Here is a 16,703-nt window from a genome sequence, read left to right on the forward strand (position 1 = left end):
TGGAATGGAATTAAGAACTTTCTCTCACTGTTGTGCTCTGCTCTTGGCTCTCGCGAGCCGCTCTGAAGAACTCTTCTGTTTTCCTCTAGAACCTTTCATAGATGGATGCTAACGGTTATGAATGAGGAGGAACCAGCCTATCTGCTGAGGAAGGTGAGAGTTCATCACAAACTACCAGCATACACAACTGAGCTGTTTCTAAGGCTAGATGGAATATTCAGATAGTTTATATCTATCAACATGAAAGAGCAGGCCTTGTGCCGTGCCCTGCAGAAGTCTCCCTGGGTGTCATATCCTTTGTTCTTTGCCTATCTATGGCTTACCTAAGTTCTTGAATAAACACATGTACCTTGCCATAGACCTGAACTTGGACAACCAAATTCTTTCTCCTGGGAAACTGGAATGTGGGACCCAGAGACTGTCAGTTTCTGTTGGGTAGCCAGATGATAGGTCATACTGGGAAAGAAACTAAAAGAGTTTTTGTTTTTTGGGGGGATTGTGATGGAAACTACATTGCACCATATGTAACAGATGAGGAACCAAGGGTGTTGTGACAAATAGAAATAAAGTGTGACAAGGAGGGAGAAAAGAGAGAGGAGAATGACAGGGAGGGAAGGAGGAAAAGGGAAAGAGAGAAAATCCTCAAATTCACACTGGAACGATCTTCCCACAGTAGCTTTTCTGCACCCACCATCTCTGCACCTTTGGATTAACTCCTGATAAAACTGTAGTGTGTGTCTTGTTCTTAGAAAGGGCAGGCTGACTTCTACTTCAGAGAAAAGCAACAGGCCAGAGGCTGCCTTGCTCGGCGCAGGGTGAACAGGTGCTGGAAAAGATGCCCCTTTGAGTTAAGGGAAACAAAAAAGGCTGCAGAGGGATAAGGGAAGCAGAGATGACAGGGTGTGGGGAAGGCCACCCACCCAGGGGGGAGGGGAGGATGGCTGACTTCCAGACACCCATTGACTCCCTGCCCAGCCGGTTGCATTTTCCATCCCCCAGAGCCAATCAGCTGCTCATCACGGCTGCACAGGGACAGCATCAAAGGGATTTAATAATGGTTGGCAAATGTCAAATTACATTGAATCTAAACCAAATTCCAGACATTTAGGGCTGCACAGTCATTAACAATCAATTAGTGCACTCACTTTTCAGTCAAAGCATTTTTATGCTATTTCCTTTCCAGGGCCAGGAAGCATGCTCTGCCTGGTCTTCATCGCCCACCCCCCCAACCCCCCAGCAGTGGCAGGGCAAGGAAGGCATCAGGATGGCTGAGTCAGTGAAGGAACAATTGAGTCCCTGTTCTCATTGTGGCTTTGCTTTCCTTATTTGTTCTCCCAACAGGATTCTTCAGGAGGAAATGTTTCAAATTCGTACATTCCGTCCTGCAAACGTGGCAGCGGGGAAGGGGGGGACGATTGGTCATTTTCCTCTTTTATGGAAAAACGCAGAGGAATAAAAAGTGCAAATGTAGAGGCTCATCCACATCTGTTTTCTCTAGTGAAACTAAGGAGTCCGTGCCTTGAGGAGCCAGGCACACCAAGCACGAGAGATGGCGTTCTGTGAACTCATGTCACCTCTAGTGGCTCAGGGTTAGGCGCAGCGGGATCACATTCCAGCAGCAGGGCCAGTAAACATTGACCACAGAATAAGGTTTTGCTCTATTGATTACTGCAAAGCTTCCCTTTTCAAATTAGCTCAGATTTATGGCATGCCCTTTCTGTTCCCCACGCCACCCACACCATCTCCGTCCTGTAGGTCAGGTGAAGGGGAGAAGCAAGAACCTTCATCTAAACATTTTAAGGAAGAACTTCCATAATCCTGAATATTCCTCTCTCTTCCTTTCTTTTTTGTTGTTGGGCCTTCCAGAGATGTTATTTTTAGGGCAACTTTCTCAGAATACAGAGAAGCCCATACTCTCCAACTGGGACACAGAGTCCTTCCCCTAGTGTAACTGGGAACATTTGCATATAGAGCTGGACTTAGCTCAAAATACTCAGTCAACAGACACACTTCCAGCTCTATGTAACATGGGGCCCCTTTCAAGTGCTCAGGCTCAGGTTTATTCTGATGGTGAAGACAGAGGCAAGGGTTTAAGATCTTGGGAGACAGACCACTGGCTCCTCTGCTGCCCAGGAAGGGACCCCAACTGTGATCTTATACCCCGAAGTGGGTAAGACCTTTGGACTCAGTGTTCCTGCACCCCACACTGGCCCTGTCGGAGCACATCTCTGCACAGAGCATCAGCTGCCAAGTGCTAACAAGAGGACGGGAACAAAGCCAACAAAATTGAAAATGTATCTCCTCAAAGAACTGTGCCCATCGAGGTTCATGCTCAGAAAGGACCCAGAGAGAATGGGGACAGGGCTGGGATAAAGGTGCTTGTCACTAAGACTGAAGACATGAGTTTGATTCCCCAGAGCCTATACAGCAAAAGAGAACTGATTCCCAAAAGTTCTCCTCCTCTCTTTCTCTCTCTCTCTCTCTCTCTCTCTCTCTCTCTCTCTCTCTCTCTCTCTCTCTCTCTCTCTCTCTCTCTCTCTCTCTCTCTCTCTCTCTCACACACACACACACACACACACACTCGAAAACAAACGGGAAGAAAAAGATGTAAAGGAAAACACCCATGGAGGTTTCACTTCAGCACATCCTCTGAGAGAGCTATCTGTGATTTGTCCCTCCACAGTTGCCTGCTAAAGTCACCTGTACTAAGGGGTATGAGTATGTGTGTGTGTGTGTGTGGGGGGGGTGTCTTCACTGTGACAGGACCTGAGATGACACAGCTCTAATGGCAGATGTATTAAACTAGCAAATCACAATTCCAGCTGTTTGCAAATCCATATTTTCACAGAACAAAACCAGGAAGATATGTTTACTTGTCTTACTAAAAATATCATACTTTGTATTATAATTTGATCTGTCTGTATCAGTGTTTCTGACTCTGGGGTGCTCTGTAATGGGTTGCCAAAGCCCTTAAACCACCTTTGTCTAGCCCGCAGCATTAATTCCTGGCCACCAAGGTCTAAATCAAGTTGGAGCAAAACAGAAAACGGCACTTACAAAACAAGGCTGATCAAGTCTAACATTAGTGTCATTGGCTTCCATTCCAAGAAAGGTTGCACATACTAGGCTTCTGCGTGCATTCAAACAGAGGTTAATTTCTGCTTGGGAACCAATTACTTCATGTAAAGCAAAGCCTACCTTACAGTGGTAGGAAGGACTGCAAACTAAGGGAAGTGGTTTACATTTGGTTCTGTTACAGTCCTGTCTTTCTAGAACTCAGGAGAAAACTATTTCACTATATTTATATATACATATATATGTATATTATTGTCCACATGCAGTAAGGAATTCTGAAATCTATATGACTGACTCATCTTACACAGCATATATTCTAAATGGCAGACCTACTGCCTGGCATATCAGTGCCTAATAAGTGAAGACGTACTGGAATCTTCCATGTACTTTTTGGCTTTATGAGTCTATACCTTGAGAAATCAGGAGACCAACTAAACACATTCTTCCTTTATCACCATCCTAAATTGTGCTGAAAAAAAAAATAGAGATTGTGACTTACAGAAGAGGAGGAAACGAGCATGAAAAAGCCCCCAAGAAAGATGGGCCTGGCATTGAGACCACCCTAGAGAAGGAAGCCTGGACTTCGGAACCGGCTCCTCATAGTGACATTGTAAGGATTCAGGCATTATACTGGCCTGCCTCTGTCACCTGACAGAATGTACTCAGGCAGTACCATGGTCAGCACGCAGGTGCAAAGGACTCCTTTAAAAGAAAGACCCCTGCCCACTTCTGCTCTTTCCCTGCTCTTTCCCGCTGTTCCCCTGGGGCAGATAGGACTTTTCTTGTCTCCCTCTTCTCCTCTGTCCTCTCTCTATGTTTCTCTTTACCTCTTTTCTCTTTCCTTCCCACCCCCTTTTCCTTTCTAATAAAACTTTTCACTAAGCTTTGTCTGCCTGGCATGTTTGTTCCCCGCCTCGGTCACCCTCGCCTGCCATAGAATCTGCCAAAGTTCCCCATGTGCGTTATCATAACAGGCACAAGGAGAAAGATAAGGGAGAAAAAGAGAATAAATGCAAAGAAAAAGGAAACAACAGCAAACAAAGAACAGGATTCCAAGGTGGGGAGCAAAAGGTGCTAAAAGTTCCCAGAATCAAAGACAGGCTTTAAATTCTGCCCGTTATTTCGTATTGCTATCAGTCACTGTGTACCTTCTTGCATGGAAACATTGCCTGCACGTCTTATTTCTAATAGCTGGGATTCTTGGACCAGAGAGGTTCTGTAACCATAGCTCACATACTTCTAAAATAGTTGCAGTTTTAATGCCAAGAACAGCATATATCACGGAGTAACAGAAAATTCACCATTACCCAAGGGCTCTGATGTGTCTGTAAATATACCCCCAGTGGCTCAAACATCCTCATCAGTCAGGATAGCCTGTTGACTTTCTAACCAAGAAACTCAACTGGAAGCTGTCACTTCAAAGAATAGAATCAAACCCAGATGCATGACAGGGATTTACGATTTCCACCATTATTCATCCAGAGGTGACCGAGTTATTCGTAGCTGTTACTGGAGATCAGCTATGCAAACCCAGGTTCCTAGAGATTCTTCATTTTGATCACAGGGGAGACTTTACTGGCGGCAAATACTGCTTCAGTCCCTTGATCCCCTAGTTGCCCCATGGCCTGGCAGTAATGGGTAAAGTGTAGCCTGCCTGGCAGTTTACACCTCCAAAGTTGGCAACTGCTTCTGTTCTTTCCCCCTATTTATAATCTCCATACCTCACATTGTCTCTGTGCTTGAAATGCTTTCACATGGAAGACAAACTTGTTTATATTAAGGCACATCCATATTAAGAATGGATAAGACAGAAAGAGTTGCCTCTTTTTGGCTAGTTGAGGTTACAAAACAGGAAACATATAAGTATAAATATTTAATCCTAGGACATGAAGGATCTGCAACATGATTAGAAAAGAATTGTGGAGGCTGAGTTGTATGCTTTTGTACACATATGGGTAGAGGTATTTGCTAAAGACTCAAAAATCATGGCATGAAGATGAACCCCTTTTGAAAATGAGCCTCCCCAGCATGTAGTGCTTTCCTGGCACTGACTTTTGACCCTTGGGGCAGTAGTAAAGGAGAGTTTGCTGCAGCCTTGTTCTCAAAGCTCCATTCCCAGGCAAATGGCAGAACCTACATGTGAACCCACCATGAGACTCTCTTTACACATGGGTCTTCGAGGCGGGAAAGTGAGGCAGAGCACACATATCTGTCTCACTAATAAGCCAAAGAGGCTGCAAGAGCACTGAATCCTGAAGTGACTTCTCAGGCATCAAGCCACTTTTTAATTCAATCTTCATATGCACTTACTTTTAGGTTCAATTTGAAATGTGCTCCAAGAAGCAGCACAGGGACTAAACAATTAGCTAAAGAGAAACGGGGCAGCAGGCACCTCAAAGAGTGACCACAGATGGTGTCTTTCAAGTACCAACAGCAGCATTTTCATGTAATTCAAAGATGGGCCTTTATATTCTGAGTTATTTACTTATTTTCATTTCTATTTCAAAAGAAAAAATAGTTATCAAGCCAATGATCGGGGAATGGTTTTGCTTAGCACAAAACTAAAATTTGTACTTAATTCCTTAAAAAGCACACTAATCTGAAGAAGATTACTAAGGAAATAATTACTAGTGCAATGATATCACAAGGCTCTTGAATGTCACACTCAAGTCGTCGTGTTGAAGGACTACATTCAAGACCAGTAGAACATGACTGCCCATCAGCACCCCCTAGAATGACTTCATTGTGCAAAGAGCATGCTATATGAATTTGGGCAAGGTGGAATTCACTACACGTCTCTTGACTTACGTGGTATAGTGGCACCGTGTAGGTAACCTTCTATGATAAATAAGAAGGAAGCAAGGAGATGGAATCAGCATTGCCTGGTGTGATTTGAGGCATCAAAGTAGCTCTTGGTTTCCCTAAAGCAGGGAAACAGAATGTAAATGTACTAGATTAGGAAGCAAGGACCTGGTAGTCAGCTCTGACACATGTATATTGTGGCATCAATAAAACCAGGCATCCTTCTTAGGCCCTAGATCCTTTGCTTATTTTTTATTAATCATTTTAACTTTCAAAAATAGTATAGATTTATTACAGAATGTGATGTTTTGAGTTGCATGGTGGACCAATCAATCTAAATTAACATACTTACCCACTTATTTATTGTGACAAGAACACTTACATTCTATTCTATTTGTGATTTTCAAAGAGTATAGTTACATAGTTGGGACTGGAAAGATGGCTCAGGCATTAAGATGATTTCTGTTCTTGCAGAGGGCTTGAGTTATGTTTCCAGCACTTACGTCAGGCAGCCCACAACAGCCTGTAACTCCAGCTTCATGGGATCCAATGCCCTCTTCTGGACTTCATGGAGCCTGCACTCACACATACACGCATTGCTACCCCAATAGAAAATAATAAATCTTTAAGAAAGAAATGCATTTTAATTGACTACAGTCAGTGTGTAGTTCAATAATCTACTGAACTTATTCCTTCCTTGAAATTTTGTCTTCTTTGACCACCATCTCCTCCTGTAAACTCCGTTCAGCCTGTGGTGGCTTTCTGCTTCTATGAAGTAAAGATTTTAAGATTCTCTCTATAAATGACACCCTGCAGTATTTGTCTTTGAGTGTAACAATTTTCTCTACTTAAGAGAGCAAATGGTTAGGATGGTGGATAGTGTCTATTCAATCTATACAGTCTTGACAGACTGCTGGATTCGGCTCGGCTTCCCATCCTTTTACAGGTTTGTTTGTTTTGTTTTGTTTTTGATGATTTCATCATTTAAAAATATGCTTTGGTTGTATATATATAGTTATAGCAAAATCAGATGTACTTTTAAAAGGCAATAAAATTCAAACCAGTTAATACTGACAGTTTTAAAAATATCAGATAAAACATTGAGAATTGGAGATAAAATTGGCTCATCATAGATCAACCAGGCTACTTGTAGGTAGTCTCAAAATCCTATTTTAGTTAAAAATTGCAGTAATCTCCTCTTCTAGATTTGTAGGTGAAGATGAACTAAAATCTACTAAATTGTTTATCAATTCCATTTAACTCTGCTTTTTCTGAGACTTCTTAACATGAGTCCAATATTCTCAACTGAATACACAAACTCATATTGCAGCTGCCACTGTGCTCGCACTCTTCACATCCAAGAAGAGTCAGGCCCAACTCTCAGACTACTGTTGGTTTCCGGTTGTGGTTATTTATTTATTTAAGACATTCCTAATCTCACTTATCTGATGTGCTACTTCACAAGGAGATAAATCCTTGCAGAAAAATGTCAAACAAAAACTTTGCCACACCCAAAGAGGACAAAGATTACAAAAACAAAACAAAACAAAAGTGGAATACTACTCTAGGGAAGCAAAACCTTTATACTGTATAAAATGGATGCTCAGGGGCCAATCAAAGGCTCTCTCCACCAAACCTGAGCGCTTGAATTCAGTCTCTGAGACTCTGGGACCCGCGTGGTGGAACTGATTGCTGAAAGTTGGCTTCTGACCTCCACATACACCACACACAACCACACACACACACACACACACACACACACACCACACCTCCACACACACCACAGCCCCACACCACACACCTGTATATACTACACACACACACACACCCATACACCACACCTCCACATACACTACACCCCCCACTACACGCCTGCATATACTACACACACACACACACACACACACACACACAAACACACACACACATCAGAGCTCCACATACACTACACCCTCCACCCTCATTCCACACAGGCACACAAATGCAATTTTTAAAAAAGATGCTCAAAGAGTTGTGACGTGGTAATAATATTTCAACCTATTCTAAGCAAAAACCATGACTCTCAAGAAGGTTGCTTCAGTCGTCCGGAGTGTCCCCTTATGTATCTCATTTCCTTATGCCATGTAGATTAGATTTATCCTCCTGTCAGCATTCTAGCACAGTGCAGGTTGTGAGCCTCTTAAAATGTCCAGTGTGATACCTTATCATAAATCAAGGAAGTAGAGCAGCAACCTTGTCCCAGGTAATGTTGCCAAGCTATCTTTTCCCCTTCTTGCTCAGAGACGTTTCTAGAGATCGTTTTTGGTTATGAGAATTCAATTGCTCACTTGCTGAAACTACCGAAAGGCTGGGACTAAGGAATCCTGCAGCTCTAGCGCCTGTGTCTTCCCTCACCAGGTCAAGTGTTTCCTCCCACCCTGTCTGGGCCACTGGCCTGCTTAGTTGAGAGTTAGACTTCCAAAAGTAGTTCTCTGGCCCTGAAGTACCTGCTGTTTTCCTTACTCTTCTTTGATATGGAAAACAAAGTGACCCATCTTTCCTGGTAGCTCCTATTCCACTCCTCAACTCCACTGCCAAGACAGCACTGCCTACTCTCCTGTACTAAGTTCAGGCCTTGTAGCCATGGTTTCTACTGTGGGCACTTCCTGAAATTTCTCCTCAGGTTTATGTGACTAGGGGTAGAGGTTTTTCGTCATCGTGCCCATTTCAGGAAGCCCAAAGCATGAGGTGTGTCCCATGGGACAGAGTGTTTACTGTTGCTTTCACTGCTTCCGCGGGGTAATGGCAGGGCAAGGGATGCCGGGATCATAGCAGTTGGATCCCCCTTACTTCCCACCTTAATGCTCCCTCTAGAATCCCAGTGCAGAAGCGACTTGGTAGTCTCTTCCTTCTGAGAAGTCTCTCAGATCTCTCCTCTCTTCTGCTTCTTGGGATGCTTGCACCTGCATCTGTCCCTTCTCTGCGGAGCCACATGGGTTTTCCTGGTCTGCTTAGTCACTTTCTGCCCTTTCTTACCCACCGTTGCTTGTACATACTCTCGTCTTTACCTCAGGGATTCCCTCTACCGGTCCCCCCCATCCCTTCTCCACAAACGGCTTCAGATGATCCTTTTCAAACACACTGCGGTTAACAGCAGTACACAGCCAACTGCCCCCTTTCCCTCATCAAATAACCCGCTCTCCATAAGCCTCTCCCAGCCCCCTAAACAAACAGCATCCTATAAACCGACCTCATTCTAAAATATTGCTTTTCATAACCTCCAACCACTTGCCGTTTCTCCTTTACTTCACTGAAACCATGAAGTACACACACACACACACACACACACACACACACACACACACACACACACACACGCACGGCAGGGTGGGGACATCTTTTACTTCTCCTTCCCCAATAAAGAAAAGTAGTGTGAAGATCATAAGGAGCCCTGTGAACCTCTTGGATGATTATTTTTTCCCTTAATGTAATCAGCTGATGGGAAATACAGTGAGCCATCCCAAGGCCAAACACATTCTACTGTTTATTACACATATTACATTCTTAAATAAAAATGCGTCACATAACATTTTTGCATAGATATCTTACAATATACCAATTTAAAAAAGAATTATGAAACAGACCAGTAACAAAAATAAATTTTTTCTTCATTAATAATTTTGTAACATTAACATACCACCATCATATAATACAAATAATAGTTTTAAATCTTAAGACTTTTGTACAGCAAAAAAACTTGACAAAGTAATATATTTATATATATATATAAAAAGCTTAAAAAAAATAAAATGTCAAAAAAAGGCATAACCGAGGGCTATAAGACTGGGTACTTCTGTGATATATTATAAATACCAGAGAAGGCCTGAGAGAATGTGACGGGGAGGAGGGGGGAGGGGAGGGGCTGGGGGCAAGTCTTTCCAAACACGCTTGTTAGACACGTCCAGCAAAACGAAAATGTATAGTGCAAAATTAAATTTCTTCAAGCAACTGTGAAGAGGGTAATAGAGAGTAGAAAGAAAAGTTGTGGTGGCTGGGGAGCCATGTATTATGAGCAGGCATGAGGGTGCTGGGTGGTGGGAGGGGAGGAAGGGAGGCTCCAAAGACATTTAACATTTATTTATTTATTTATTTATTTATTTATTTATTTATTTATTTATGCCTCTGTGTTAGCAAGGAGATCTTGGCCCTAACAGATAGATTTTTTTTTTTTTTTTCCTCCCTGGAATGGAGCAGAAGTGAAAAATGGAAGAAATCAAACTGTCTGAGCTTGGGTTAGGAAATGCATGCTGGGAAGCAAAAACAAAGAACCAGCCAATGAGCCCCCAGATCTTCAGGACCTGATTTACAGAAATTCTTCTGCCTCTGGTCCCGAGGGCTAGGATTAAAACATCCCCTTTCCCCACCCACTGCTCCTCCCCTGTACATGGAACTAACTCCCAGTGGTGTGGATTTTATATACTGGCATTATAAGCATTCATCCCCCCCAAAAGAGATTAGGCACTGGTGGCTACCCCTCTTATACCTCAGTAGCCTGTTTTCCTTCTGTGAAGGTACAGTAGGTACGCATGCACACCCATGAAGGTGTGTGCACACACACCACCCTCATTATTCTCACATGGGGTCCTTTTTATGGCAGTAGACAGAAGCTGGGGTCAAAGCTCACAGTTGAAAAAAATCGTATAAATGGTCCCCAACCAAGAACACATCAACCTTCCCTCATGACCACAGAGAGGGAGCCCTGTTTTGAAAGAGTATCTTGTTTGGGATATTTTTGAAGCAACAGCCTTGATTTCACTCTCATTTTGGATACCTGTTTCTCGAGGACTTGCATGCAAATACAGAACCCCTGAAGATACAGTACTATATTGGTAGGATGCACATAAAGTTAGTTGCAGCGTAGTTAGCCCCTGTTAGAGGAACCGAGAGAGGAGATTTAATTGTTACAAACAAGAAACCCTGAAGCCTCAGGCATTCAGTCATGAGACACCACATTTCGTAGGAGCAGATTTTGCTTCCTTTGACATATTTCTGTTGTCCCATCTCACATGCTTCCAAAGATCCTCAAAGGAAAAACAGGCCATCAGGAAGGCAGCAAAGTACACTCAGGCTGGGCCCTCCGGTTCCAAATTAAGCATCACCCATGGTTCCTGAAATGCAACCTGGGCATTCAGAACTGGGTATTCTCCTGCACCAACTTCTGCCACTTCTAGGAAATCTGAGGGAAAATTTTCATGAATTTATTTCAGCCAGGTACTACTTACTGAATTTCCACTTGGGCAATATTCTGGGTGCAAGGTTTCAGCCATATATTGACTCGAGGTCTTTTGTTTTCTCGTTTTTTTTTTTTTAAAGGGAGAGAAAGCAGACTGATTTGTGTACTCAAATGGGTTGCATGCTCCCTACCTTTGCCCTTTTGAGGACATAAAAGTAGTTCCCACTTTCACATTATGAAGTGACTTCCAGAGTGGAAATCACTCAGAACTATTAAAAACAACCACTGAGGTTTGCACTGGCAATCTGTTTCTTTGGGCTTTCCCACGGGATGCAGGAGTTTGCAGGCAGGATGTTCTGAATGCATGGTTTAGCCCTCAACCCCAACCGCATTTGTTTTCCCTTGGATGCAAATAAACATGGATCATTTGGAAGCTTATCCCAAATTCAAGTCCCCAAATAAGCTCTTCTCTGATTTCAAAGAAGATTCTTAAGAAACAAAAATAAAACTGAGGAATCCATTCTGCTCATCAGGCGTGAGGTTGACTGTCTTTTTACCCTGTTATCATCAGGCAATCAAAGATGGAAGAGGGTAGAGGAGGCGCACATGGGGAGGTGATGGCAGGGAGAGAGGAGTGTCGGAAGGACTTTATGAAGGAATTTGGAAAGAACGGGGAAATGGCCAGTATGAAGGTCATTTTGGGGTCCCCAATATTTTTACAAAAATGCAGCTTTATCCTGGAATCCAAACATCTCTTTCTCTCTCTCTCTTTTTTTCTGGACAAAATGCTCATCACCATGAGACATGAAGCTGGGCCAGTGAGCCGACAGTGGGACAGGAGGCCAGGAGCAAGGAGCAGCATTACAATGTCAGGTCTCCACATCCCTGACAGTCGTGTGGAGGAGAAAGAGGTGTGACGCAAAGTAAAGGAAGTCGCCAGTGGCTTAGAAACACATCTTCTACACAGCCAACTCTGGACCCTGGGTAGAGTGCTCAAGAGGACAGCCCTGACACACTATGCCAGGCTGGTCCTTTAAATTTGCGATCCCTTGGACTGTTAGGAGGTACTGTTTTAAACTGTGAAAGGGATTTCGTGTTTCAAATGTCCATTACATCATTCTAGAGAGCCAGTCCTCTTGGGAGCAAAATATATATTGAGGTTATTTCTTGGAAAACCTGCTCCCCCCAGAGGCTCCAGGAAACCACCTCTGCCATTTGAAAAAAGACAGATGATTTCTTGAAAACCTATTTCCAAAATGTCCAAGGGCTGCCCACCCCATGCTGCGGACTGTTTATCCTCCACAGGTGTCCATTTGGGGCTAGAGAAGTGGTTTAAAGCCACGTGCTTAGCACCCACCAAATTCTCAGGCCAATTCCCACAGTCAACAAAGGACTCTGAAGCAAGCAAGCACCGTCATGGCATCTCAGTGCACCTTGCTCCAAGAGAGAACAGGAGCAGATCACAAAGGACCTCACTGATACAAAAGAGAAATCACCAAACATTTCAGACACCGAAGAGGACCAAGGAGCCTTTGTTCTGCCACATTCAAATGAAACCACAGATGACAAGAGGGACAAATAGCAATGAGTACTCTTTTTCGTATTTTTTTCTTTTTCTTTTTTTTTTCCTTTTCTTTTTAAATAGAGCCTTGCGTTGGTCAGTACAAAATTTAAATCAAGTACTATAAACCTTAGTAATAACATTTTGAGAGCAAGAGCAGCCCCAGCCTGGGAGAGAACACCTGTAAATCGTGGCAGCCATGGCTTAATGCCATCCCTGGCGTGTGCGTGCATTCATGCTGGAGGCTGCTGCAGAAGGGAAAAAGAAACAAAGCAACAGAATTTGGGTAGTCTAAAGTTTCATCTAGTGCACTGACTGGAGGCGCTACAGTTCAATACAGCTGAGGTTCAAGGTCCCTCACACATCCTTCATCCAAAAAGGATGTACCACACATTCAAATAAAATCCCATGGTGTGCCCTGATGGACTGGCTGCAAAATGCACTCAAATGTAGTAGAGATGAGATTGTCAGCAAGCAGTGCTCCAGTAAATAAGTCATGTCCACTTTTAAATCTTTGGAATAAAACAGATCTCTTTTTTCTTTAATACCCTCCAACTAACATATACATAATTGCTTCTGGCAAATGGAGTGTGTGTGTGTGTGTGTGTGTGTGTGTGTGTGTGTGTGTGTATTTATGTATGTATGTGTGTGTTTAGGGTGGTTTCTTTTCTTTTTCAGTATTTATTTTTGGTCTAAATAGAAAAAAAAGAAGTAAAAGAAAACTCTAAAGGCCAGACCTCAAAATGCTCCAAGTGTCCAACTGGAAGCTATAGCATTTGTGACAAGGAGGTCCCTGCACTCTCAGACGAGTAGATTCAACATTTCAGTGAAACAAAAGTTGTAGAAAGCTGAGAGAGAACCCAAGTGCCAAGGATCTTGAAGGTTGCTGTATTATGTGTTTGTGTTGCTTATATTATTATCATTATTTATTATTTCCTTTAAAAGACTTCAGTTTTGCATCCCAAATATGTATGGGGTCGCATTTTAACAGTCAATGAGTCACACAGTCAAAGGATGGCGGGAAGGAGCCAGCTGGTATGAAGGAGCAGCAACCATGTGCGGACCAAATGCCATTTTTGTTTGTTAGACGTGTCTTGAAGGGATGGTCCCAGAATATACAAAATATACAATCTGCCCTAATAACCACCCCGCTTGCTTGCATAGGACATTTAATGGTCCTAAAGGCAGTCTTTGGAGTTTAGGCCAGTGCCAGCTAGCTAAGAATTCGGGAAGATAAAAACCAACATTGGATTATGTGTGTGAAATGCAAGTGAGCAATATAACCCCTTGGAGTCAGCTTTCAGGGTGAATATGAAGCCTCTGTTGATCCTGGGTGCTTTCAGTCACAAGCCATGGTGGGTCTAGCCAAAAGAACCAGTTCCCTCTCCCCCAAAGAAAGCCCTCCCAAACCCCTAGACACATCACAAGAGAGACACCTCCATCCTTTCCTAAATAGACAACCTTCATCCCCACAATGGCATTTTGAAGTATGTATTTAACAAGTGGGTACCATGAGCTCAGTGGGTAAGAGGGAAGGGATGGGATGATGTTTTGTGAAGCCTCTAGACTTGGGAGACATCCTCAGAGCCCCCCACTCCTGGAAAGAGTGATATTTTTGGCTTTTTGTCAGGTCATAACCCAGAGTTAGATTAAATACGCAGCTGCCCTTTGAGACTAGCGACATCTATGCTGTAACTGGTTATAGGGTTAGCAATGACACAGCACAGTAGCTGCTCACTGTGAGCTGAGGTCATCATGCCTCAAGGAGGGATGAGAGAACTGTGATGTCCCGTCTGATTGGCTGCTTCGAGAGCTGGACATCCAGGTGCCGAGAGAGTTCTGGAGAGGTTTAGTCCATGGAGAAAAGATAAGACATTTAAGCTTCCAAATAAGCTTTTTTCAAGTTTCCATTAGCAAAAATCAGAGAGATTAAAAAGAAAAAAATCTAGCACTGGCAAGAAGGTGAGGCTCAAGGGGTATACTGTGACTTATCATCAAGGGCTTAATTCTCTTGGCCACTTTGCAGTCATGCTAGAAGTTTCCAGAATCCCTAGTGCATATGATGTGCGAGAGTCAAAAAGGTAAGAAAAGAAAACTCCTCCCTTGAGAGTGAAGTCTAGAGAGATGCAGGCCAGAAAGGTATAAGGTGTGAATCCACAGTCTGCCGCCGCTAAGGCCGTTGGTACCAATTCAACGGATCTCAATGGTCCTAAGAAGAACCAAAACCAACCGACAGTTCTGGGAGGAAGTGTGACACACGGAATAGTAGGACTTTTCACACACAAAGGACAAATAAACCAGGAGTTAAGTTTGGCTACCAAACTGCAATTTGGTTTTCTAGGTCAATTTCCCCCAACTATTTAAAAAGAAACATTAGTGCTACACATATGCAACCGTGAGATGTTGGACTCTCTTATCAAGTTGCACTGAGAAGCAAAGTTACGTAAGCCCCTCATACTGCCGGCCACCGTGGAGACATCCATTTGCTTTTTATCTTTTTCCATTGGCAACAGCGGGAAGTAATTCCAATAGTGCCGGAGTCAGCCGCCAGCGCCTTGCTGAGTTCACCTGGCTTCCTTCTTCCTCGTCTTCTACCATCTGGCTAGGGCAAGGCATAAGAAATAGACGTATATACTTTAAATATAGTTGAGTGCATGACAGTGGGTATGTGTGTGGGTCTGTGTGTGAGAGGGTGTGTGTACGTGTGCGTGTACATGTATGTACACAGAGGTTTGTAAGCGAGAACTTTCTTCTGCGAGGCAGTCCTCCCCGCCTGAAGTCCAGCCCTCTGCCTCATGGCATTTCCATTCCGACATCGGCTGATGCCATGGCAACTCTGGCCTTTACGGTGTTTTGTTGTTTTCATTGTTGTTGTTGTTTACTTTTGTTTTGTTTAGATATGTCTCTTCATATGGAGAGCAAGATGGTCAGACCTGGAGAAACACCTAGAACAATAAACAACAAGTATGTTAGACAGGTTCAGCTACTTCTGTCGCTTTACTCAATGGCCCATCTTAAAGAGAGATGGCACCCATGAGTTATGGAGAGATGAGGACGTGTGTCAGAGGAGTCAGCTAGGGTTAAACCCTAGCTCTTCTAGGAGCCATGTGGCTGACAGGGATGCTCGAAGCACTCTCATAGGCTTAGTTAAAGGATTAAACAAAACGAGTATTAGAATGTCACGTCACAGGGAGTAAGATGTCAATGCATATTAACTGTTATGATTATAACTATAATTATCTAAGATGCAACAAATGTGCAAGTGCTTTCAAAGTGCACATCATGCTCATATGCTGTAAATACAATAACGACTAATTGGCCTGCATCACCAGGTAGTGGAGCACTGATGTTTCAACACCCAGATTGCAGTCTCAAGCTTTACAATGGAAGCCTAGGAATGTACTACCTGTAATTCCCATAGGCTCACATAGGCATAATATATTCACGTCAAGGCAAAGACTGAGTATGTTATAGCACGGTGCCATAGTATCCCGAACACTACCCTAATGACATTTCCATGGTGACTCAGTCTGTCTGTGTGTCTGCCTGTCTGTCTGTTTCTGTGTGTGTTAAAGAGCCTAGCGGAGGCTACATAGGTGGGGAGGAGTAGAATAGAGACCAGGGCTGAGGCTTTTGGACTAACACTTGACGCTTAAGTTCTATAATGGAGTGCCTTCCTTGGCAGATGTTATGGTCATCTTCCTTCCTCTTTACTGATAGTAGACACATGATAGTCTCTTGGGTAGAAAAACCCTTTTACGTTCTCAGTAGTATAAAGCTGACCTTCCTTCTAAGGTGAAAGCTATGGCGGTAGTGATTGCTAAGCAACAGTCACATGACCTCCAGAAGCCAAAGAGAGGCACTTATGAGCTGCAGAAATTACCGGAAGAAAGACATGCTCCTTCTACTGGGAATGCTAAATTGCTATGGGATAAGCTTGGGCTACTAGTGCTTATATTGCAGCTGTGGGAAAGCCTGACGGAGAAGGAAGTGGACAAAGGGGTGAAAGGGGAAAAAAGATCTTGATGATATCTGAAAACCTGGATTCAGCTA

The 16,703-nt window shown here is 43.4% G+C and overlaps 1 protein-coding gene across 5 annotated transcripts in view; it reads right to left on the minus strand.

The window, feature by feature from the left end:
• Positions 1-10,046: 10,046 nt before the first annotated feature.
• Klf7 (Kruppel like factor 7) overlaps positions 10,047-16,703 on the minus strand; it is a 91,132-nt gene continuing 84,475 nt past the window's right edge. For all 5 annotated transcript variants that reach the window (XM_027397088.2, XM_027397087.2, XM_027397086.2 and 2 more), the window contains one exon: positions 10,047-15,595. In XM_027397088.2, coding sequence (XP_027252889.1) covers positions 15,544-15,595 — 52 coding nt within the window. In that variant the 3' untranslated portion in view covers positions 10,047-15,543. The remainder of the gene's footprint in view (positions 15,596-16,703) is intronic.

Source organism: Cricetulus griseus, chromosome 2, assembly GCF_003668045.3.
Source record: "Cricetulus griseus strain 17A/GY chromosome 2, alternate assembly CriGri-PICRH-1.0, whole genome shotgun sequence".
Lineage (NCBI taxonomy): Eukaryota > Metazoa > Chordata > Mammalia > Rodentia > Cricetidae > Cricetulus > Cricetulus griseus.